At 40.6% G+C, this 25,820-nt stretch overlaps 1 protein-coding gene and 2 long non-coding RNA genes across 5 annotated transcripts in view; 2 read left to right on the top strand and 1 right to left on the bottom strand.

The window, feature by feature from the left end:
- The window catches only part of LOC109291346, a 17,370-nt gene extending 9,689 nt beyond the window's left edge, over positions 1 to 7,681 (bottom strand). Inside the window, exon 1 of the long non-coding RNA XR_002095822.1 lies at positions 7,532 to 7,681. This is a non-coding gene — a long non-coding RNA (uncharacterized LOC109291346). The remainder of the gene's footprint in view (positions 1 to 7,531) is intronic.
- Positions 1 to 25,820, top strand: part of CACNB2 (calcium voltage-gated channel auxiliary subunit beta 2) — a 233,595-nt gene that overhangs the window by 168,762 nt on the left and 39,013 nt on the right. For 2 of the 3 annotated variants that reach the window (XM_019508325.1, XM_019508324.1), the window contains exons 4-9: positions 1,870 to 2,006; positions 5,290 to 5,366; positions 11,529 to 11,662; positions 15,159 to 15,239; positions 15,597 to 15,655; positions 19,916 to 20,025. In XM_019508325.1, coding sequence (XP_019363870.1) covers positions 1,870 to 2,006; positions 5,290 to 5,366; positions 11,529 to 11,662; positions 15,159 to 15,239; positions 15,597 to 15,655; positions 19,916 to 20,025 — 598 coding nt within the window. Of the gene's footprint in view, positions 1 to 1,869; positions 2,007 to 5,289; positions 5,367 to 11,528; positions 11,663 to 11,807; positions 11,828 to 15,158; positions 15,240 to 15,596; positions 15,656 to 19,915; positions 20,026 to 25,820 lie in introns of all 3 variants that reach the window. The other variant, XM_019508326.1, reaches the window with a different exon arrangement.
- Positions 25,160 to 25,820, top strand: part of LOC109291347 — a 22,082-nt gene continuing 21,421 nt past the window's right edge. The window contains exon 1 of the long non-coding RNA XR_002095823.1: positions 25,160 to 25,170. This is a non-coding gene — a long non-coding RNA (uncharacterized LOC109291347). The remainder of the gene's footprint in view (positions 25,171 to 25,820) is intronic.

Raw genomic sequence — 25,820 nt, 5'->3', positions numbered from 1 at the left:
AGCCCATACCAATTTGATCATGGGATAAAATTCCTTCCTGACCCCAAATATGGTGATTGGTCTGACCCTGAGCAGAGAGGCAAGACCCTCTAGCCAAGCACTTCTGGGTTTTGCTCCTAGCGGCAGAATCAGCACACCCCAATTGAAGTCCCCAGCCCTAGCTGTAGCCAACACCCAATGCCTATGGAGAGGCTTAAAACACCCTGACACATATATAGGCCTGGTAGAATTTGATTTTTAATACAATTTTAATGGATAAAATTGATGCTCATTTTTAACCATTGATTTCAATTTTTATTGATTTAAATTAAATGAATAACATAAAGATCTTCCACCCCAAGATGCAAAAAAAATAACAAAAAGGCAAAGAAAACACCAAAACTTGTATCCTTTCTAATTGGAGTCTTTCTCTCTATGTAGCAATATCACCAGTAGGTGGCTTCACATCTTTTTACAATCTGTCTGCGGCTGAGTTGTCCCACTCAGGTGTCCGGAACTCCCTGCCACTACTTTGCACCTTTCTCTACAGCTGCTGCTTCCCGTCTGGCTCAAATATTGTCCCTCCCCCTTCCTCCCCTCTGGGCTTCCAGTAGGGATTTAAGTACCCTGTTATCTCCCTCTAGCCTACTTCTCAGCACCTGGGAATGAGCAGCTAATTGCTTAATTAACGAGTCATTAGGCTGACCGCTATTTTTCTCTTTAAAGAGACTGGGCCCTCTGTACTCCAGTCTGACTCCCTTCTGTTTTTCTCTTCTCTTTTTGATTATTAAAGATAGAAATATTTTTTCATGTGTCTGTGAGTGTGAGGTGAAATCCACATTTATCAGTCTTTACCAATAAAAAAATCAAATCCTGCCAACCTTACACACATTGCAGAAGAAAAAGGGAGGGAGGCAGCAGGAGCAACCAGTAAAGCTCAGAAGCATGGGAAATACTCATTGTAGAAAATAGGCATAGCTACGGCTAGAACATCCCCAACCAGTGGCTGTCCAACCTCTTCTTGAACACCTCCAGTGATGAACAGTCCACAACATCTCCAGGCAGTCTGTTCCACTGCCTCACTATTCTCACAGTGAATAAGTTTTTCTGCTATCCAGTCTAAATTTACTTTGCTACAACTGAAACCATTGACCTGCATCCTCCTCTCTGCAGCAAGAAAGAAGAGGTGCTTTTCCTTTTCTATATGGCATCCCTTCATGTATTTGAAGATTGCTATCATGTGCCCTCTTAAGTACCTTTCTGCAAGCTGAAAATGCTTAGGTCCTTTACCCTCTCCTTAGATGACTTGCCTTTCAAGCCCTTGATCATTTTGTTAAATTAAATTAAAGTCTCTTGACAGATAACTGCACATTCAAATGTGAAAATAAGGTTATTATATTTTATGTAAAGACTTTAGTCTTGTGAGAACATAAAATTCATGGCAGCTGCTTGAGACAGGCTTTGAAAATTGTTACAGGTGATTGGGATAGAAATATAGAAGAAGTATCTAGTGTCCGCCATTGAGAAACCAAGGTGCAGGGAAAAAGAAGGAACACTGCCATTTGAATAGTTAGAGAGAGCAGTCTGTAAAATAAAGAGATAAAGCTAGTGTGGTGGGAGGATTAAGAAGAGTGATGATTAGAAAGGCAAGTTTGTGATTTAGTACAATAACATTTTATCATTTGCAAGTTATAATTTTTTTTAAAATGTGTTTCTGCAAATTTCCAGGATTCTTCATTACTATTACATGATAATGTAATACAGTGACTAAGAGCAAAGAGAATTATTTAAAAAAGAATTGACTGAAAATTTAAAAATGAGAACAAAATTAATTTATAACGTAATTGATTTTTTAATAAATGTATTTTTTGTTTCTTTTTTCTTTTTTAGAAATTTAACAATGACTGGTGGATAGGCCGGTTGGTAAAAGAAGGCTGTGAAATAGGATTCATACCAAGTCCAGTCAAATTAGAAAACATGAGGCTACAGCATGAACAAAGAGCAAAGCAAGGAAAATTCTACTCCAGGTACTTAAAGATATTTATTATGTATATATGTATTATCCTTGTGACAGCTAAGAAATCAGAAATGAAGAATCTAAGTATCCACTATTTCTGTACTTTACTCTTTAATAAATGTAATTATCACCAGGGATATGGGTTTTCCATTTCCCATTGGAAAAAAAACCGAGGGATTTTCTTTTTTAACCAAGAAAAATGTGGCTTTTTCATTTTAACAGAGAAACATGCAGATTTTCCACTTTTGCAAAGAGCTCTCTTCAGGCTGGCAGAGTTCCAGCCTGCAAGGGGCTGGGGGGAGCGGGAGAAGGGGGTCAGGCACGGGGCACCATTTGCATGTGTGCACTCACACATGCGTATGGCTGCCAGGCAGCCCAGAGAACAGCACCTACAGGTAAGTCTGGCAGAGGTCAAGGTGGGATTGAAGTCCCCATAGGGATGGAGGGAGGAAGTTGGGAAGGGCTGGGGCTGCTGTTGCTGTCCAGCTGGGGTAGTGCATGGGGCTTGGGGCCCTAGGCTGGACTGCAACGCTGCAGGGCTTAGGTGGGGAGCAGGATGGGGCTGTGTGGGGAGCTTGTGCAGGGGGGATGGAGCTGGCTCCCTGTCACTGTGCACTTGCAGGGCAGCAAGGGGACACAGACCTCCCAGATCTCTGTGCTGGGCTGGACTGAGAGTGGGTGTGGGCTGCCTGCTGCGAGCTTGCCCCCCTGGGGCCTCTGCAGCCCAGTGGGCAGGACCCAGTGCAGCAGGGCAGAACCAGGCGGGGACGATTGTTGCTGCTGAAAGCCTTGCACTACCCTGATGAGGCACACCCTGCCTTCCAGGCAGCAGTGGGGGCAGTGGCACAGAGTTGTACCCCTGGCTGCTGCTGGACAGGGAGGGGGCAGCTTGCTATAGGGCCATGGGGCTCCCAATAGCAATGAGCTTCCCTGCTCAGCCCTGCTCTGCCCTACCATGCAGGGTCCTGCCTGCTGGGCCCTGGAGGCCCTGGGGGAAAGGGCAGCACAGGGGAAGTCTGAGCCTGCAGTGACCAGCCCACACCCGCCCCCCCGATGGGATTCACTTCGGCTGTGCCACCTGTGGGGGGGGCGGGGGGCAGAGCTGGGCTTTGTGCTCTGCTCTGCTGCAGCAGCTGCTGCCTCCCACAGGCAGCAGTCAGGATTCAAGTGTTGCTGCCAGGGGGCAGGAGGAGGCTGCGGCTGCAGACCAGGGTTCTTGGCCCCATAACGCTGGTGGTTGAGGGCCCCCTCTAGCAGAGATGTGGGGGGCGGAGGCTGTGGGTGGGGAGTGAGGTGCACCAGAATGGGTAGGAGGCTGTGGCTGAGGAGTGAGGGTGCCAAGATGAGTGGGGGGCTGTGAGTGGGGAGTGAGAGATACAAGCAAGGCTGGAGGGCTCTGGCTTGGGAGTGAGGGGCCTGGACCTATGTCCTTGTGAGCAAAGGGGGCAGGGGGAGCTCTGATTTTTCCATGATAAAAAACCCAAAATCAAATACCAAAGGTTATAGGTACTTAGAATTTATTTTATTATAGTGATTGAGGTAGGCTTCCAAATTGCTTTAAAACTGTAAATATCAATAAAACATGGTATTCAATTAATATATGTGGCATTTAATTTTAATCTCAGATTTGGGGTTTTTTAATGGAGAACTTGCAATTTTTTTTAAAAATCAGAGAACTTGCAATATTTAAACAGAGAAAACCAGGATCCCTGATTATCACCTAGAGATACTTTAAGTAAGGAAAACATGTTGGAACTTAACCTGTATAGTGATTGATTTCTCTTATTCTGTTGAGGAAATTATCAGGTAGCCTAGATTGAAATGAAGATGATTGGGTCACTCATTTCATAACAATAATGTGCGTTGGTTGTTGGTCACGCTCTAATTTTAACTCGTTCACGTTAGCATTTATGTTTTGAATTCTTACTTTTTAGGAACTTTTGAAGTCACATAAAGAACAAATGGAAATTATATAGGGCAGCTGTTCCTCTTAAATACCACAGAAGATCCCCATGCTCTAGTGCAGGGCTGTCAAACTGGTTTGGCCCCCTGGATTGCCTCCTTGTGGCCGAGGTCTGGACCTTTCTCTGGCAGTTGGGCAAGCAGTGGTCAAGTGAGTGGCATTAAGGATCCATGGGGTTTAACACTGCCATTTCTTGCCTCCTTCAATGGGGCTCTGTACCAAGGGTTTCAGCAGTGGGCCCCATACCTGCTTACCCCAGCTTCTCTATGATTTACAGCTTAACCAGTCAGTTATTGTACAGATATTAGCCTCATGTCCATCCTGTCAGTTTCCATGTACATATTTGCCTATTGTATGAGTCAAAGTCCTTTCATACAAGGTTGACTCTGAAAGATTCTTAGATATTTATCTGGAGAATACTAAAGTCTTAGGAAAATGTAGGCAATTTTTCATATACATAGAAATATAGGAATTATCTCAGACCACTGGTCAATCCAAACACACATGCTATCTCTCACGCTGACTAGCACTGAAGCTTCTGGAGAAGATGCAGCCAATCTCGCATTAAACATTTCTTGCATAAACTATTTATTTCTTATTTACTCCTGTCCAATAATTAATTGCTGTGTGTTTTGATGAGTTAACCAGTTTATTATTCAATTCTTCTAGGTACATATGTCATTTTTGATATTGCTACTTAATGATGTAGTTCTTCTATAAGCAAATATTTGTTTCTGTTAATACTAAACAAGTTTTCTGGATACTCCATTTGTTGGAGATCCAACAAATCTTTATACTTCCTTTCTTTATATTGTGGCTGTGTTATAATTCACATTTATTTGGAGAAAAAGAAAATGTATTACCTGTAATTCTTCTTTTCTGCTTGTTTTGAGATATTACCTTCACTTGATTTCTTTCCATCATAATTGTTGGTAATTTTGTTTTGATCATTGGTGTATTTGATCAATTTGAAAAGAACTGAGACTTACCAGATACTGGTTACTGACCACTGGAAATACCTCAGCAAATGCTGTACAAGGTGTAGAGCTTCTGGTTGGTAGTCATTTCTATTTAGCATTTTGATGTGTGACTATTCCAGTCCTGCATGCCATTACCTGGGTAGCCACAGCTGCCAGCAGAATTAGCTGATACAATGAAGCATTAAAGGATGCACACATTTTGCCAAGTTATAAATTTCTATCATGATCGGAAATACTGCCTGTCTCTTTGCTAGTGACTCATTTGAAAGAAAGTTAATAAATACATTCTAGACTACGTGCCTAATAAGACCATGAGTTTTGACTAAAAACTATTTTTTGTTTCACTCCAGTAAATCAGGAGGAAACTCATCATCCAGTTTGGGTGACATAGTACCTAGCTCCAGAAAATCAACGCCTCCATCATCTGGTAAGTAGGTCATTAGCCTTTAGAAACCTCTGTTTACAAAATGAAAAAACTTTTCCAACTGTTTGAGTTGGTCTAATAAAAGATATCAGATTTACCCAAAAAAAACTTAGTTTACAAACTGGTCCATTTACTCCTTTAAGATTTACAGTGTATTGCATTATATGTTTTAAAATGAGATGAATTAATTTTCTCTTTTTCTTTCTTTATTGACACTGTATCAGGCAGTTGTGTGGCCACATGAGATTGGTCTGTCTGTGTGTTCTAGGAATAAGGGAATTAGCACATTCCCATGGGCTAGTTCACACAATGAATGGTCATTACTGAATTTTTTTAACTATTGCCTTGATTTTACTACGCTGCCATGTTGTTATGGTGAAATTAGGAGAAAAGGACATGAGGTTAGGCGGAAAATAATGAAATTGATTGCTTTTCACCTTTTGGGGGTTTTTGTGCTACAAAGTTGTCCTTCATCTGTTGCTGTCTTAACTAAGACAGTCAAAGGTTTTTTTCCTAACCAATTCCTGTTAAATATGGATAATGTTCTAATATAGGAAAATAGAAGATGCCGAGTTGAAATAAAAAGGCCTGTGTGGTTACCTTGTTAGCACCAGAAATAGCATGATTTCATAAGCAAGAACTTAATTTTACACAGCAGATCTTGACTAAATTCTAGCAATCAGTTGCCTTACCTTTTTGTGATGATTCTTTTTCATAAGTGCTGCTTGAATTTAGAGCACTACCAAACAAATTTGAGCTTAATTTAGATTATGTTCAAGAGATATTAAGCCAGTGCACTTTGAGTTGCACTAGCATACTAACAATAACTACTCAATTAAAGAAAACTGGGACACTTCATCTTTTTTAAAAGTGTTCCAAAAAGATTCCCTAGGCATCTGCATGCAACAAAATAATTCTCACTGCCATCTCAATTAGTGAAAACTTTCTTGGATTTAAAGATCTATACTTCAGTTAAATCAATGATTCAGCTGCTGTATTACTGTATGTTTCATCTTTTGGCTGAGGGAAAACAGAAGGCTTTAGTCCATGAAGATAGAGATCAATGAAAATGACTACAGCTGTTAAAAAGCCGTTATTTGCAGAGGTGAAAGAAGTGTGTTTATCAAAAGCATAGGTAAAGTCTAGGCTAAATTACAGCTCAATCAAATGATATTAACATTTTTAAATTGTCTGCAGGTATGTCTACATGAAATGATGCAGTGCCACGAAGCAGTCCCCAAGTTGGCTGTTGACATACTAGTTAATATACTTGCACAAGGCAGCACCGTACAGGGACATATAGAACCAGAAGCAGCATAGGTGCTTTAATGTTGTGCTGTACCTAGACTAAAGATAATTAGTCTGGGTGCAGGGTGGCACTCATTACTACATTATTTCCAGTGCTGGAGCTAATGCTAATTTCCACTTAAGTTCCCTGTCTGACTCTGTCTGTTACTTAGAAAATATATGTGTTTCTTCAGTTACCAATATGCAGCCAGTTCGGTTATTGTGCTGTAGCTCATGAGTAGGTATTTGGTTGTGTTAGGGCTCTGTAGTGTAATGTTTATTGTTGAGGTTTCTGCTTTCTACCATTTTGGTGGTGGATTATAAGATGTGCGTGTGTGTATTTTTATGCCAGCTAGACTTCATCTACAGTGTTATGTAATTCTTCAGATGAAAACTGTCATCCACTGTATACTAAGGAGATTTGTGCAGCAGGTCAGCAAATTGATTTCCATTTATCTGAACTACCTTAAGTAATGCTCCCAGAATATTATATAGAATTCAGTGGTATAGTGGCTTTACTCGCATTTCATTTTTTCTTTTTTGAGGATTGGGAGAAATAGTCATGAATAATGTATATTTGCTTGCTGGAAATCTTAAGATTTTATTTTGAGAGTATTTTTTTCTTTTTTCTAAAATGTACTGAAGAGTGGAATTGATAATATTGCATAGTTTTGGTCACACAGCCTATATATTGTCTCAGCTAGGTCTTCTTGGACATCTCAGTTCTGACTTGTAGTACTCCTGCTCTTTAAATTCCTCTGCCCAGGATAGAGTTAAAATGATGCAGGCATATATATTAGTTCCCTTTGATGTGGAGAAATGTAAAGTAGAAAGAGTTAATCTCACTTTTCAATTTTGAATGTGCACACACTAGGTGCAACTACACAGTGACACTATGTAGCTGTAGCAACCCACTACTGCAATGTAGCGTCTGCGGGCAAAAACCGTGACACCACCTCTATGTCACCGTAGTAACACGCTCCCTTGGTATAGCGCATCACTATGGTGACATGGTAGCTAAAAATAACCATGCGCCACTGGCATGGAGCAGCATGGTCTGTTACTGCACCATCATTTTGTAGATGCGCCCATATATACACACATATATGTATATATATGTGTAGATATATATATGTATGTGTGTATATGTATATGTATATATGTATAATTATATATAAAATTAAACTGACCAATCTAAAGCAGAAGTTAAAAATCAAACAAGCTGAATGAAAATAAAGAAATGAAAAATGGTAAAACTGTGTCCCTCTGGAGCTGCCATCCTAATCAATTCACGCAGATCTGATAAGCTATGAAAGAAAACAACTGATACCAGAGAGTGATGACCAGACAATAATAACTGGGTACAGAGAAGAGCAAAGAACAATGAAGAAGGTGACATAACATAAAGAAGATCAGAAATAAAAAATGGAGGTGGAAAATAACCCCCGAAATAATAAATGAAAAACCAACAAGCAGCATTTTTCTTGGGTTTTTTTTTTACAATTTAATGAATTTTAAGAAGATTTTAAAATGTCAAATCCTGTTTGCAAAAGTTTTCATTTTAAGAAAAACATTTCATTTACTGGGGTAGGAAGAAGGTTAGCCTGAAATTTCACACATCTCTGGTAATGTCTTTGTTTTGTTGAAAGTTGGACTTTGACAGTGTTCCTAGTCGGACTTGAGACAGCCATTCCATATATATTCACAGCTAGGCATATATGTTACTGTCTGCCTAATAGCTGCTCAATTGCTACAATCCCCTTGTTTTGTAGAAAAATTAATGGGTTTTTTTTTGCTGAAATTGTTCTAAAGATTGTGCAAGTGATTTAGTTCAACACGCACATTTTATTCTGATTTATTTTAGTGGTGCCTTCAGACTGTATTATGCAAATATTTTCTTTTTATTCATATGAGGAGGGAAGTTGCGGGTGGGGGTTGCTGTGGCAAGAAAGAGTGTTACATGATTTCTGCATGTCTGGCAAAATAATATGAAACATGAGCATTTAGGAATATAATCTTCTAAAAGCCTATCAGGATCCTGGCATGGCATCTGTAAATAATTCAAATGGGAATATGTGTGTTACGCAAACAGAAGAGCTCTCTTCTTTGGCCCAGGTAACTCTGAAATCAGAAGTGGCACATTAGTAATCTAGGCATCTGTTACTAGATAACACTCTTACCCATAGTGTTGTGTTTTCACCTATAAGACAGTTGTATGCAGCTTACCAGGGTAAATTTATTATAGTCAATGTTATTGTTTATGGTTACACCAGGGATATCCAATGTGTTTGCCCCTGTGGGCTGGATCCAGATGCAGGAGGGGTTTGTGGGCCTAACAACCTGCCTCTGGAGGTGGGGCATTGGCTGGTGGGTACATTTGCTGGAGCTGTTGCATGGGCTCAGCTCCAAAAAGCAGATGGAAACCAGCCATCATTCACCCCCACTTTTCCCCTCCCACTTATTTTAGTCGCCAGTGGCAGCCAAAGCCCCAGAATTCAGGAGTAGACAATTGGGTGAGGGGGAGAGCACTGGCCTGCACCCCCTGTGTTCCAGAGCTACAGCAATGCAGCAACTCCAGCAGCTGTGCCAACAAGCCCCATAGACTGCAATTTAACAACTCACAGGTCACATGAGAACCCCAGGCTGCTAGCTGGACAGTCCTGGTTTAAGCTAAAGTTGAGTGTAAGCTGTTTGCTGCACTACAAAAAAGGCAAAAGGGCTATAAAATAGTACTTCTTTGAAAGAGGAACTTGGCTTTTTAGCACTCTATAATGTCTGTAAAGCAGCATATTGTGCCACAGGGATCTATAGGAACTCCAGCATCCCACAGGTTTTTTTTAAATTCCTCTGTAACCCCTTCAAAGGGGAAGAAAGGCTGACTCTTTGATAGCCTATCCAGTGATGAAAGACCATGCTAGGACCCTGCTAACACCACCACCACTTCAGGAGACCTGGCAACAATTCCCACAGAGGGTACTCTGTCACAGGTGCCACTCTTGGTACTCTATCTGCTAGCTGTGGAGGCTGTGTGACTGCGCAGTGCTACTAAGGCTAGGGACAGAAATTACACATAAACCGATTTAAGTGATCGGCAACCAGTTCAAACTTGTAATACAACAGAAGTTCAGTGCACATAAACCACTTTCAAAATGTCTGAAACTGATTTACGATAAACCCTGATAGATGTGGTTTCAGACTTAACTGATTTAGGTTAAATAAATTTATTGAACTTCTGTCCCAGATCCCCTCCAGATTCAAGTTGTCTGCTCCAGCCAAGCAGGGAGGCATGCTGTAGCACCCCTGGCTTCTGGCCTGGGCCGCTGCAGGCATGTAGCCGCATTTCCAGAATCAAGAGTGAACGTCTGTTCACTTGCTTGTTGATTCAATCTATACAGCTCAGATTAACCTGTAAAGACTGAATCACTTCAACTTCAGGCTTTTTGATTGTTTGTACTTAGCCTAAGAGAGCACTTGTCCTTGACCTCTCCCCACTACAGGTAGCAAGGGGCTGTCTGGCAGTTGCTGCTTTTCAGGGGAAAGAGCTGGCTGCCAGTAACCAAGTGGGAATGCTGGCCCTTTGAGGCAACTTCTGTAGTTCTCCAGCCAGGGGCTGGAATGCCTGTATGCTCCCTTAGTGCTATATTTCTGTAGCACACCAAAGTGCTAACGTGTTGCTCAGTATTAAAAATAAATGCGTGTGTGTACCCATAAGGTGTTGGTAGACTGATCCTCTATGTCCATTTAGCATAATCTTAGGATGTTCACTGGAGACAAATTTAATGCAGTAGTTACACTCATGATAGACTACAGTATATGAGAGGGTTTTTGCCAAGGTCCTTTGGTTCCTCTCCTTATAATTTACAATTTCTGCTATAACTGGCAGACTTCTGCTATGCTCTACAATGAAAACTTGACTTTTCTTTCTCTTTTTCCATTCTGAAAACCATGTACATCTGATTCCATAACTTTTTATTGTTTACATTATCTCCACTTACTAACTTACTGTGGGATGCATCAAATATTTCTTTTGCAAGCTGTTTATGATGTACATGATTTTGTTTTGTGGGGAGGGGTGGAGGAGCAATGGTTTATTGTTTCTAATTCCATCTTACCCTCACCAGATCTTCACTAGGTCTTTTAATTGGAATTCAGTATGCTTCTCTGATAACTGAGATAGATAGCTTTTCTTCCTTCTCCTTGCTATTTGCATAAGTGTTCATTATCAGTAGGTGTGTTTTTATTATTTCCAGTGATTGTATCTTGTGCCTACTGTACATTTTTAGCTAAATCAAGACTTTGAAAAGTCACTACCAATTATATTCTGCTCTTAGATAATTGTGAATAAGTCTTTAAGTATGTTAGGACAATAGTGATTGGCTCATGGAATTTAAAATATCCAGAAAGGGAAAAAGATCTGTCCTTAATGTCCTAAGTGCCCAATATTAAAATCTTAATGTTAAGCTCAGGATGACACATTTTGATTTAATTCAGTTCTTTAAATGATCCGTATATTGTAGGCCAAATTCTGTTATCTTCCATTGGTGTGAATCTGGAGTTACTTTGGAAATATGCTATGAAAAAAAGAGCAGAACTTGGCTATTTTATCATTTTGGGAAGAATAGATCTGTTGGTGTCTGATTTTTAGTGCTGTAAAAGGAAATGTAAAGAAAATGTTACAGTAGTTGTTATAGATATCATCATGTGTTTTCTAACCCTAATGTACTGTACCTTTAAATTTTTCCCTTTAAGTTTTGTGTTCTGAACTCACGGTTGATTTTTGACTTTGGACAATTTCATGTTCTTTACTTTTATTTCCTTTTTAACCTCTTACTCCTCTCCCTGCCATCTGATAATTTTGAATTGTTTATCTGTATATAGCTATAGATATAGATGCCACTGGCTTAGATGCAGAAGAAAATGATATTCCAGCAAACCATCGCTCCCCCAAACCCAGTGCAAACAGTGTAACATCACCCCACTCCAAAGAGAAAAGAATGCCCTTCTTTAAGAAGGTAACACCAATTTGCAAGCTCCCATCTGTCCACCTGCTCACCTGCACTGCGTCACATTTCTAGTCCTGTTAGCTGTCTGTGTCCTTTGACAAGCCAATAACATGCATGCTTTGTTATTCTTTGTTTCTTTTCCATGCTGCTGTAGCTAAACAGAAGCAGAAATCGGTAAGTTTACATTGACACAACCTGTGTTTATCCTGCCACTGGCATCATTAGCATTATTACCCACAGTCTAAACAGTACAATCGTTTCAGAGTTAAGGAAGAAACCTAGCTGATAGGCTACTGATTCTTGGTTCCATACATTAAGACTAGCATACTAGGTTCAGTTAGTGACTCAGTGAAATGACTCTTACAGTACTTATCCTTTTTGATGGAATAATACGCCACTGGGAATTTCTTTAAACATTCAAGGAAGTAAAATGCTGACAAATCCATATAATGCACCTCTCTAGTGCATGCTTATTTTATCTGTCTTTGTCTCTTTTTTCAAGTTTTTTAATTTATAATTCAGTCTTTAAAATCATTGGACTCTAATCAGATTGTACTTAAAAACAAGCAAACAAACGAACAAAAAGCCTTCAATTTTTAATTTAGTCAGTATTTAAACTTCTAATCCACTAGGTGCAAAATCTGCAGATGAGCAAGACCATGGAAAACTGCAGACTTGTTTTGGCGGTCTACTGTGAGTTTTTCCTATTGTCATATATAAATTTTCTCCCAAATGTTCTTGCCTTCTCCTCCATCAGTCAGACTATAGCATCTGAACTATTGGAAATAGGATTGGCGGTCCCCTACACAGCCAAGGTTTCTTCATAAATTGGCCTACAGAACTGTTATAGGCACCCTTTTATTGGGGACTGAAAGACACGCATCTTTGCTTGGGTATGTTGTTTACCAGGAAAATATCTAGTAACTGCAATATCAAGCCAAATACTTTCTTTTTCTTTTTCTTTTCTCCTTCCTTCCTTCCTTTCTCAAATTCCCTTGGATTCTCTTCACTTTGTTTTTAACTACATACATACATCCACACTTAACAGACAGTCAGTACTGCATGTAATGCTGATGAAGCAGTGTCAGCAGCTCTGTGGATACATCTAGACACACTAATGCAAAACTTCTCTATCTTACTCATTTATGCTTCCTCAAAGAATATTAGATTCTTCCTGCCTGAAGAAGGTTCCATTGCTTGTTTCAGTGAACTTCTTTCCTAAACAACACACTTATTATTCCCACTTCTTTACACAATTGAATGACAGTTTCTTTGTTCTGAACAAATCTTTTAATTAATCATAATTTAGCTATCAAACTTGCGTATGATAAGCAAAATTAAGACTGACATCTCTTGGATACTATCAAGGCAAGCCTCTAAACTTTATCTCTAAAAGGACAACCATAGAGGCAGGAGTGTAGCTGATTCTGTACCTCTGTTCATTTTTTGCTTTCACTGATAATCCCAAAATCATTACAAGCAGTGGTGGTGATTTTTAAAATATGTGGCCTATGGTCCTAGTAACTATATGGACACCTACAACTCACTTCATACAGTGAAGTGACTGAACAGGCATCAGATGATAAAACTTCTGGCACTGCTGCTGTGGGGCATGCTCACAACAGGGATCTAACAAGTGAAAGTTCTGCAGTTGTTACCATGAATATAACATTAAAAATACCAGGAAACAAAAAACACCTTCCCAAAGAAACCCTCTGAGTTGCTGCAATATAGGTTTAAAACAATAAAGCACCCATATTCCATCAAATAAGGTAATTTCTGTATCTTCCCTAATTTTCAAGTATGTTAACTACTAGCATGAGTGTAGTTTCATTGATAGCCACCTAATAAAAAAGATCTTTTGCATCAGAGCAGTGACCCCATAAGCACTTATGGCCTGTAATGCACTTTTCTAAGGGGCATGTCTCAAATGCATGCAAGTATCAAATTATTTACATTCCTGGTAACAAAAGTTGACAGGGTATCTCTTCATGCTTATACATCGTAGTTACAAGCTTATACTTTGAAACATTTTAAGTTAAATCCTGCACCATGAAAAAATAAATTCAGTTCATGTGCTTATGATGCCTTGGGCACAGGTATTTATTTGTATTATATTACCAATTATGTGATGAAGCTACAAGAAAAAAAAAGAAAAAACAAAAAAAGAAAATCGGTCACAAGATTTTTTTTCATGTCTTAGACTGCTTTAGACTGCTGCTTGTGTAGCATTTTGTGCTGTCACTGTATCAATGTTTGTCTTTGTTTTTTGTGTTTGGAAATGTTGGAAGAAATTGTTTTACCTTTTGTGATTAATTTTGGGACATGTTGAGTACTGTAATAATGAACAATAACAGTATTTTTGATGTTGACTGATGTATTTGTACTATGTAGGCCTTTGAAATATATATCTGGCATACCTCCTTTTAAGATTTTTTCAGGTTGGTGGTTTTGAATTTGAAACATTTTTCCCTAAACTAAAGAAAAAGCAAAAAGAACTAAAAAAAAAAGATTAATGCTTTTTTTTTTATAAGCCAGGTTTGATATAGTCTTGGTAATGTCTTGTGAAAAACAGTTTGATACAAAACTGTTTGATTCTTTTCCTTTACCATATTTGGTTTTAAATTTGCAAGATTTTGGCAGCCTTTTGAAAGATGCAATGTTCTCACCCATGTGTTTAAAATACATTACCCAAACATTCATAAATTGTGCATGATACATCAGTGAATTGACCCTTCTGGGTATCAATAAGAATCTGTTCTATTGAAAGTTCTGTTTATACAAACACTCTGTAAATACTAATATCTATCATTGTTTTGATTTCATTTCCTAGCAATTATTACATTTAGTTTAGAATTTGTAGGTATGAAGATGGTAATGTATATTATAAGCACTTCTATGGGAATTTACAGTGATGTCACTATGGTTTATTAAGTGAGGCAGAAATACATAAAAGAGAAATTGCTATACTCCTATTTTCTCTCTCCTTCCCTTACTCTCCTTTGTATAATAGCCATTATAGAATATCATAATGCAGTGATAAGATTTTGATAGGAAACTTCTGTGATCAACTCAGATGTCCCAACCCTTTAGTCAGGCAAATCAAGTAAATGGTCGGAAATAGTCCCTTCCATTAACCACACAGAAGTTATGGCAGAGAGAAGTTGCTTCGTGGAAAAACTTTCACAACTATACAGGGAGGACCAGAAGGTAGAGCAATGAAAGCAAAATTCAGGAGGGGTCTTTTTGCAAAAAATAAAATGTGCATTCCCCACTCCCCTCTCCTCTTCCTTTTCTATCCTTCCAACCCCAATTAGTAGCACACTCTTCTGGTAATATCTGTATATTTTTAAGACGAAGAGAAGAAGACAGAAAAAATCCACAACTCCTTATTCCCATGTTAGTGACATCACTGGAAATTCAGAGTTACTCACAATGTAACTGAAGCATTACTGGTATTGCAAATGATGTGCTGAAATTCTGAAAGTCTTTTCTTTTTATGCAGACTGAGCACATCCCTCCTTATGATGTAGTGCCTTCTATGAGACCGGTAGTTTTAGTGGGGCCTTCCTTGAAGGGATATGAGGTAAGTGATTACTACTGATTTTTTTCATTTTGTCAAAGAAATGAATAGTATTTGTTTTAATGGTTTTAAGATGAATAAGAAACAGCATCAATTAATGCCACAAGAAAATCAGGCAAAAATATAAGGGAATACAGGGCATTTTTTTTACATTACCTTTTTACTTGTTCTTGGAATTCAGGCAGGAGAAGCTAAAGTGTTTAGACTGTATATTTGTGAGTTACATGTTCATACCATGCCATTAGGAGACATGAGTTTGAAATAAACTTTGAACTACTTATTAGCTATATTTTTACAGTGATTTTTTTGTAATATTTATTTCACATGCAGAATTTTAATCCGTTGCTTGTTTACTTTCAGGTGACAGATATGATGCAAAAAGCATTATTTGATTTTTTAAAACATAGATTTGAAGGGCGGTAAGTACTTTGTAATCTAGATTACTTGAAGATAGTGCTTATTTTGAATTGTCACATCACCAAAAAATAATAACATTCACACCAAGATACTGATGGAAGAATATTTTGAACTTGAAGTACAATTCAATGGTAGACAAATTCTTGCAGTCACTTGGGGTAGGTAGTCAAAGCTTCACTAGCAGAGAAAATAATAAGGATGGGAAGACTCTAAGAAGAAAAGGATGGCTGCTTTCCTAAAGGTGGTAACTGAAATCCCAAGTGGATAGCCCTTGATTCATTGTTTTTATGTAAGTGGCAAAGGCATAAGCTGACAGAGAGGCTCATTTGGTTAACTCATATGATTTAAATGCATATTTCATGTATAATAGTTTCTGTACATGAATAGACTCTCTTCATTGGCTCGGAGTGGCACTGCGTGTTCTCGGTTTCCAAACACGGAGAGCCTCAGAGCACATGTCCAGGATTGCTCCAGACTACTCATCCCTTTCTCCAGCCATCTCCTCTGCTTAATTTTCAGACTTGGGCACAAACAGAATAGGCATGAATGCATGAGGTTTATTTTTTGGTAGCCATCCTAGGCTCACTGTGGAGGCTGCATGGATGCAGCTATGTATGCTCTTCACAATTAAGAATGGATGAGGTGAAGCTTTTAAAAATGACATCAAAATCTGACATAATTTATAGTTATATTGAGAATAATAAAAGGTATAAACCATTCTATCTAGCATGTAAGAAAGAAACTGGCAAAAACTTGAAAATGGAAATCTTGTTTTGTAAGGTATAAAATCTGTTGGCAGATGAGCATAACAAACCCAGTAGTCCAAATTAGAGTTTGGATTTCCATGATTTTATGGAATAATCTGTTAATGCTATGACAAGAATCACAGTATTTGACTCCATATATAGCTGTAGTCAGACCAGGGCTAAATTGTAAAATTATATTGCTAATCTGTACTGTAAAATAATTTTGTTTTCATATATTAACTACATTGCATACTGAAGGATTTTGCACAAAATATATTCACTTACTTTTTTCAATCAGAGAATTGAGACTTGATGGTGTTTTAACTGAATTGCATCCAATGTACTTCTAGAGAGTACAGCTTTTAGTTCGTATGAAATCCATTTCCTCCTTTTTACAAGGCAAATAAAATTAGACTCTGGAGGAAAGGGGAATGGGATAAGCCTGATTTAACTCTTCTGTTTGGAAGAATGTGACCTCTCTTTAGGCCTGAAAGGCCAAAACATTTTGAGAAGGAGCTAAGCCAAGGGGTGCAACTTGGCTCTAGATACCAAAACAAGCTTAGCTAACTGTTTTCATAGGGAAAAAACACATATGAAAGATTATGTAGCAAGTCACTAGGAGCAACTGCAAATAAACATTTGACTCATCCTCTCTTGCAAACACAAAGCTGAGCCTGTGAGGCACTTGGCCCCTGGCCTTCACTGTCTTGTCTGCTCATACTTTCACTTTAATGTTCAGTAGTATGAAACATTTAGTGTATTAATTAATCTTTTTTGGCAGTTAAATATAAACATTGGTCCCTGTTACAACTTCCACTGACAATGTGATGGCTAAATCATAGCCATGTAGTTGTACCACAGCGTAAGCCTGCGTACAAAGCATTGTGTTTAGTTTGCTTACTCACTGCATATCATTGTGAGTGCTGTACCTTTGTTATGATACCCTAATCAAGATTAGGAGAGAGAGGCAAAAGATTATTTCTTATAGGACAAATTGTACATTTTCCTGGCAGATATCTGTAGAAGGCAGTTTGAGGGGCTGTAAAGCACTGCAAAGTTAGCCTTGCCATATTTCTTTTTAGTCATCCTAGTAGCAGGTATGGAGAAAGCAGGTGGGGTCACCTTCTAAATACATAAGCCCTAGGAATCCAAAGGGAAGACAAGTCCATATTCCACAGAGCTCTGCGTTCCATTCATCTTGACAGTGTGGCTCTTGAAGTCAATAGACAAGTTGGCATAAGATATTGTGCAAAAGGGGAGAGGTTTGCATGTATAGAAGCACATATAGGCTAAGTACAGATAGTCAAAAAGCCCAAGGCTGAATTGATTCAGACTTTGCAAGTTTCTCTGAACTACGTAGATAGAACCAATAAGCAAGTGAACTGAAATTCACTTTTCAAACCGGAAAGGTAGCCAGACCCCTGCAGTGGCCCATACCAGTAGTCGGAGGGGCACTAGAGCACACCTCCGAGCCTCCTGGTCATGGCAAAGAGCCAGAAGGTGGGTAATTCCCCGAGTCATGCCTCTTCCTCAGCCTCTAGGTGGCTGAGGAAGGGGTGGGGGGAACCCACCCCTTCAGTCCGGTACTGGATCCCTCAGACAGGAGCAGCCCAGTGTGGGGGGTTGCAGGGAAGAGTCCCAACCAAGGGCTTTATTCTGCCTGCCTGGAATTGGGAGTGGGGCTGGAGTCCCCTAGCCACAGCCTCTCCTCAGCCTTCAAGGGAGGAAGCCTGCAGTGGGGGCCAGGAGCCAGAGCAGGGATGGAGTCTCCTAACCACACCCCTTTCTCAGCCTCCCGGCTGGCTGAGAAACAAGGGGGGAAGCCCACACTGCGTCTTGGCTCCATGCCCAGAGCCAGGAGCCATGCCCCCTCCTCATCCTCTGGGCTTGCTGAGATGGGGAGAAGCCTACACTGGGGCTTGGCTCCAACCCCAGAGCTGGGAGCCATTCTGCCCCTCAGCCCTCCCAGAGCCTGAAAAGGAGGCACGGTTAGGGGCCTCTTGGAGCCAAGCTCCACCCCCCTCAGATTCTTCCCTAGCCAGCCCAGAGGCTGAGGAGGGTGTGTGGCTCCCCTCTCCCAGCTCTGAGGGTGGAACCAAGCCCTAGTGCAGGCTTCTTCCCCCCATGCCTTCAGCCAGCTCCCGACTCCTGGCTCTGGGAATGGAGTCAAGCCCCATTGTGGACTTCCCTCCCCACCCCCCCAGCTGGCCTGGAGGGTGGGAAGAAGGGGGTGTGGCTCCCAGCTCTGAGGGCAGAGTCTAGCCCCTCACTGCTGGCTTTTCCCCACCGCCCCAAACATTGCAGAGGCTGAGAAGGAGGCATGTCTCCCAGCTCCTGGCTCTGGGAGGGCAGAGTCAAGCCCCCATTGCAGGCTCCCACCCCAATTCCCTGTGCTGACAGCACCTGGATGGGGTCTGGTTCTGCTCCCCACCCCTGGTGGAAGCATCTGGCCTGGGGTCCGGTGCCAGGCTGGAAGGGTGGGTTTTACCAGTGGAGCTGGCTCTGCCCGCCCCCCCCCCCGACTTCCTCAGCCAGCTAAAGGAGTAATAGTGCTCTAACTGGGGAGCAGAGGGGTGGGGCAGAGCAGAGGGGTGGCTGCAAAGCATCATGGGATACTGGGGAATTGTGAATTAACTTGAACTGGGAGGGGATCTGGGAGAGAAGTTCCATAAACCAGTTGACTTAAATCAGTTAAGTCTGGTACTACATCCAACCAAGTTTATCTTAAACCAGTTTCAGCTATTTTGAAAGTGTGTTGAACTTCTGTTACAGGTTTAAATTGGTTTCTGATCACTTAAACCGGGTTGTGTAAATTTTATCCCTAGCCATAGAGCTTATCGCAGCATTGACTAAGATCTAAGTATCTTCTGTAACTTTCTTCCTGCAGAAAGAACAGCATCACCCAGAGCATGTCTATATAGGACCAGATGATGCCATATCAAGACATGCTGCTTCTCTGTTGAGAGACGCTACACCCTGGGTGCATCTACAGGTGTGCTTTAATGCGCACTAGCCTATTTTAATGCGCATTAAAGCAGCCGTAAAAAACATACTATTTAGTTCATGCGCATTAAGGCAGGCTAATGAGTATTTTCTTATTACCTCACAATAGTACTAAACTGAATGCAAATTAACTAAAGCGCATAAATGCATGTGCAGACACACCCTTTGTGTAGCGTACCTGTGTACTAGCTCCAGAACTGGAAGCAGTGTAGCCGCTTTGGGGAGGTGCTGTGTATGTTTCACTAAGCCGTGTGTGTGCTGTGTCAGGTAAGAGGCAGTTAAGAAGCTTACTGAGTCGCATGCAGCACCTCAACACCTGGCTATATTGCTTCCAGCTCAGCAGTTGGCATACATGGAGTAGGTATAGTATGTTTCAGTTTAGTACAGTCTTGTGTCACAAGGAGAACGCACCTCCTTGTGGTCCTCTCAGCCTTTTATTAACTGTGACTGCCTTTTATCTTTGCTTTCCTCCATGATAAATGACACACCATTTTCTTCAATTATGTTTTACAGTATATCAATCACACGGGTTACAGCAGACATCTCGCTTGCCAAACGCTCAGTATTAAACAATCCTAGTAAGCATGCGATAATAGAACGATCTAACACAAAATCAAGCTTGGGTGAGTATATGTTGTATGATGATAACCAGTAATTGGCACTCAAATACAGTCCCCTCAGTTTATATCTAGAACACAGGGGAATTCATTTTCTCTGCTGTGAAAAGAGCAGTCATTGCAGCGGTGGTATCAACAAATCAGAGATCCTAACAGCAGAAGTATTTCTAAGAGAAAATAAGTGTAAGTACAGATTTGGGGTTATCCTGTACCTGTTAAGGTTTAGCATTAGATTTGTTATTTCTAGGTCATAATGTAAATGGGAATACACCTTTGGATAAGTAAAGCTGAAATTTTTAAACAGCTGCTTAGGTGGGTTTTTTAAAGTTGGGGAAAGGGAACCTGATCTTTACTAAAGTACCCATTATATTTACTGGTATTTTTTTAAATTTATTTTTCACCATTGAATTCTCTGAGGAATTTATGAAAAGTGTGTGTGTGTTTGCATGTAATGTTAATCTTTAAGTAATGTTAAGGATTATACAAAAACCTAAAAAAGCCTAAATTCACATTCTGCCAGGTTCTCAGCATACATATTGGTAGTTGACTATTTTGAATTGAGTCTCCCTAATTGGAGCTTTGTATAAAGGCATAAATATTCATTGGGAAAGACAGAAGGAAGCCAATTCAGTGCCCTTTGTGCTAAGGACACTCAAATGAGATATAGTACACCCAAGGTCAAGTCTCTGCTCCAGTTCTTCAAGAGCAAGGATTTGAACCTAGATATATTACATCCAGGTGAGCATCCAAACCACTGCAGAGTGACAGTTCACTTGTTTGCTTTCTTCCCTGTCTCTTCTTCTTTGTGAAAAACTTTAAGAAGTCTCATTTTTGCTGTAATGCAGAATTTAAAAATATTTTGAAATAATAGGATCATAGGTAAGTAGGGATGGAAATTATAATGAGGTAATTTATTCCAGCCTTCTGCTCAAGACCAGGATTATCCCTGGTTAAATCATGAAAACTTTTGTGAGACAGTAACGTTGTTTCTCATTCCACTCTAGTGAATATGGTTTTAATGAATCTGTGTTTTCATTTGTATTTTTACCATTTATCAGTGTGTAATTTTTGCTTTTCTTAGACTGGACTACTGTAAATTTGAAATGTATACTTGACTTTCTTATAATCTTGCTTTTGAAAACTCATGCACGAGATGTTGGCTAGCAAATGGAATTGTATGAGAAAATTTATATAAATATCTGATGATTGCTAAATAAATTTCATTTTGACTGTTTTTATTTGCTCTTTGATAAATTTTGTTCATATGAACATTCATGTAACTGAATTTAGGCTGGTGGCCAAAGTTTATTTAATCATTAAATTAAAAGATGAAGGACAATTTGTTTTGAGCAAAAGTGAAAGTTGATTATAAAAGGGAGGCCATCCAGTCATGAAACAGAAACATGGTCATAGTGATCCATTTGATAAACATATTGAGTCATGAATATCTAATACTAGATGAATGATCATAGCAGCAAGAAAAACATCTATCTGTTGCACAGGCTAAAAATAATTTCATACCTATCAATCTATCACCAACTTTTATCTTTCAGAAAATTCCATGTTCACCTATTCATCCATTAATATGCAAAAAAAAATAAATTTAAATCTGTTGTTCACTGAATTGTTCACCCAGGTACAATGGCAAACTTCAGCCATTACAACTGCGACATCTTTCCTTGGGACATACAATCTTTTTAGTAGAGGTATTTAAAATGCAACTGCTACCATCATCTCAGTTGCTACAATACCAAGGAGCATGTTTAGGTGTGTGTTTGTATATGTGTGTGTAATAGGTAGGACCTATTATGAATGTTGGCTGTTGTAAACATTTGTTTTCAGTTGCTGATAACTGCCAAATTTTGACTGCAATTTTAGCAGTTTTATATGCCTCAAGTTGATTTCTCCAGGAAATTTCAGGTACAGCAGTTTAACTGTTTCCAAGAATGAGGCTAAGGAGAAATATATTTTACCCTTATTTTTAAAAGGCTGATAATAGTTTAGCTTATAAATGCCAGTGGCCCTCCTGTATTTGATATCATTGATATGCTTCTTGACATCCTTACAAAAAATATCAAAATGTGGTCAAATTATAAGCCTATGAAAAATAGCAATGTTCATATGCTACATAGAGACTCAGTAGTGTTTAACAGATATGCCCAGAATAAGCATGCTCCAACATGGGGCTGAGTAGTACTTTTCCTATCTGTTGCTCTGGACTGGGCCAAGTCATGGCTAACACTAGAACAAAGACCAGGAAGTCTGCCCTCCACCTTCCCTCCATGTTCTCTCAGTGCTAACTTAATGACTCCAAACAGAAGAGAGGAGCTGGCAGATTTGAATGAAGCTAGACTGGAAGACTCAGGAGTCACTTGAGACTAATGGCAATATGGGGGTTAGAGGGAACTTAGTACTAGGATATGAGGTAGAGGAAGGTTGGGACTGGCTGTGTGAGGACATTGGCACATGGCTGGGAACTGAGACTGGAGCTATGGAGAGATTGGGCCTGGTTAGGCAAGGACATTGGGAGCCAGGGAAGGAAATGATGTGAAGAACTTGGGGTCAGGGAAAGAATGATATCAGATGAAGAGCTGGTGGGGGAAGGTTGGACTGGCTGGGTATGGGAAATGAAAACCAGTGAGGCAAGAGAAAGGAGATGGCTAACGTATTATCTATATTGTGGGAGACCCAAATTCAAATCTCTGCTCTGCCTAATTTAGGCCAGGAATTTGAACATCTGCCACTTCTCACTGGTATACTTTGCCATTGTTCTGTAGAACCGGTCTTTCTCTGGCACAGTGCATATTAATTTCTTTATAGAAAGAGGAATTGCCCAAGCAAAAAAGATGGAGGGAGCCCCATCCTAGACCATCCTGCAAGCTAGTAGTTAGGGCTTTCACCTGGGATATAGTAAACGGAAGTTGAAATCAAACTGAACCAGGCAGAACAAGTTCTTGAACACTGGTTTCTGACATCTCTGGTGGGTGCCCTAACTTATGGCTATTCCAGGGTGGGCTCCCTGTGGCTTTCCATGAAAAACCTCCAAAAGTCTTGTGTTCTTCAAAATGTAGAAAATTGTTGCAGGATGGGAAGATTGTTTTCTCCTCACTCTCCCATGACAGTTCAATTCTGTCCTGCAGAATGGGATTCTCCACATAGTTCCCATGCTGGTCAAGTCCAGAATTTTACAGAGGATGACAAAGTTGGGGTTCCTCGTCTTCTCTATGCCTGACTTGAAACCCTGGGATGCCTTTTTCACCTCAGTCTTCACAGGCAAGGTCACCTCCCAAACTACTGCACCAGGGAGCAGAATTTGGATAGAAGGCGAGCAGCCAACAGTGGTGAAAGAACAGGTAGGGACTATTTAGAAAAGCTGGACATGTGCCAGTTCAACAGGCTGGATGGGATGTACCCAAGGGTGCTCAGGGAGTTGGCTGATGAGATTTCAGATCTACTGGCCATCATCTTTGAAAATTTATGGTGATCAGGAGTGGTCCCGAATGGCTGGAAAGGGGCAAACACAGTGCCCATATTTAAGAAAAGGAAAACTCTTTCCCTGGAAAAAACCTTTCAGTCCCTGGAAAAATTGTGGAGCAGATCCTCAAGAAATCCACTTATAAGCACTTGGAGAAGAAGGTGATTAGGAACAGTAAGCATGGATTCACCAAAGACAAGTCATGGCTGACCAACCTGATTGCCTTCTAGGACTAAGTGACTGGCTCTGTGGATGTGGCGAGACCAATGGATGTGGTATACCTTGGTTTTAGCAAGGCTTTTGATATGATCTTCCACTACATTCTCACAGGCAAGCTAAGGAAGTATTGTTCTGTCCCGCACTGAGGACAGAACAATCCCATGCACCAGGACAGGCTGGGGGATGACTGGCTGGGCAGCAGCTCTGCAGAAAAGGTCCTGGGGGGGTTACAGTGGACAAGAAACTGAATGTGAGCCAGCAGTGTGCAACTGTTGTGAAGAAGGCGTATGGCATACTGGGCTGCAGTGGTAGGTGTGTTACCAGCAGGTCAGGGGAAGTGAGTATTCCCCTCTATTCAGCACTGCTGAGGCCACATCTGGAGTACTGTGTTCAGTCTTGGACCCCCAATACAGAAAGGATGTGGACAAATTGGAGAGAGTCCAGAAGAGGGCAATGAAAATGGTGAGGGGACTGGGGCACATGACTTGTGAGGAGAGGCTGAAGGAAGTGGGTGTATTTAGTCTGGTGCAGAGAAGACTGAGAAGACTTAATAGCACCTTTCGACTATCTGAAGTAGGGTTCGAAAGAGGATGGAGCTTGACTGTTCTCAGTGGTGGCAGATGACAGAACAAGGAGCAAGGGACTCAGATTTGGAGCACGGGAAGTTTAGGTTAGATATTAGGAAGAATTTTCTCACTATGAGGGTATTCAAACACTGGAACAGGTTACCCAGAGACACTGTGGAATCTCCATCCTTGGAGGTTTTTAAGACCTGGCTAGACAAGCTTTGGCAGGGATGATCTCATTGTGGGTGACACTGCTTTGAGGAGGGGGTTGAACTAGGTGACCTCCTGAGGTCCCTTCTGACCCTAATTTTATATGATTCTATGATCCCAGCTGCAGAAGTGTGAAGGAATAGGCAGCTGGGAGCTAATGAGTGCTGTGCATTGGAACTGATCGAAAAGGATTTTCTGTCCAAAAATGAGGATTTACTGAATCAGAAAGTGCCATAGAAACTTACTGATTTTAATAAAAATCTGATGGAATCCTTGTAGTTTTTACCATGTAGGACTCTGACAGAAGTCTGTATCGCTATCTGGCAGTTTGCCTACTCAGCCCCCATCATTTCAGGTCTCCAGCTTCTTAACAACACATCTTGTGGGTTCCCTCCTGTCATTAGCTCTGTTGATCTCATTCCTTACTCCCATATTTTGAGGGAAGGGAGTTCCCTCCCCTGCCTTCCTCCTATTATCAGTGGATTTCCTTTGCTATTAAACAGCACTTAGAAATAGGGAAACCAGAAATCGATGGAGACCGTGGCATGATCCTGAATTGAAATATTCTTACACTTCAAAAGAAAATTCCAAGATACAAGATTTTATCCTGTTTTAGGGCAAAACAAAATCATACATACTCAGAATTGCCCATGGGATTGACAGTTCAATTTTCAGGCAGCTGTACCGGTACTGCAGAAACTCCAGTAGGAAATGTTCAAAGCAGGCACCTAAAATTAGTGGGAAAATTTTTACTTTAATATCTGTTGTTATCAGTTGTAAAAGGGGGTGCCTCTGCTGTTCGTTGCTATGAGAACTCCTTATGAAAACTGCTGTGTAAGAGTTAGGTATTCTTATTATACCTATAGATTAGTAAATATACCTTTTATCAAACTGTCAGTATAAGTCAAGATAACGTATTGTCTTTTGGTCCTAACTTCCTAGCCCAAGATCTCATAAACTTGATGGGTGCATTCCCACGAGTCTGCACATGCAGGGGCACACATTTCCCGTGGGACAAATAGCAGCGGCACATATTTGTGCCGCTGCTATTTGGCCGTGAGCACACCCCTGCATGCACATTCTGGTGCATGGCAAAGGGACCCAAGTGGGCTTAGGGGAGGCTGGAGTCAGCACCTGTACTAGCCCCAGCAGTCTTACCTGAGATCCTGGGGGCCTCCCAGGGTAGCAGTGGTGCCAAGCCAGCTGCTTGGAGCCTGGCTGGCAGCCAGAGCTTGAACTCTTCCCGGCCTGTTTCTAGCAGCGCACACTGCTGCCATGTGTGCTGCGCCATTTTTTCTAGCGTGGTGTTTTTTTTCGGATTTTTATAACTT

Source organism: Gavialis gangeticus, unplaced genomic scaffold, assembly GCF_001723915.1.
Source record: "Gavialis gangeticus isolate Ggan-Ray unplaced genomic scaffold, GavGan_comp1, whole genome shotgun sequence".
Lineage (NCBI taxonomy): Eukaryota > Metazoa > Chordata > Crocodylia > Gavialidae > Gavialis > Gavialis gangeticus.
This window is presented reverse-complemented; position numbering and strand designations above follow the sequence as displayed.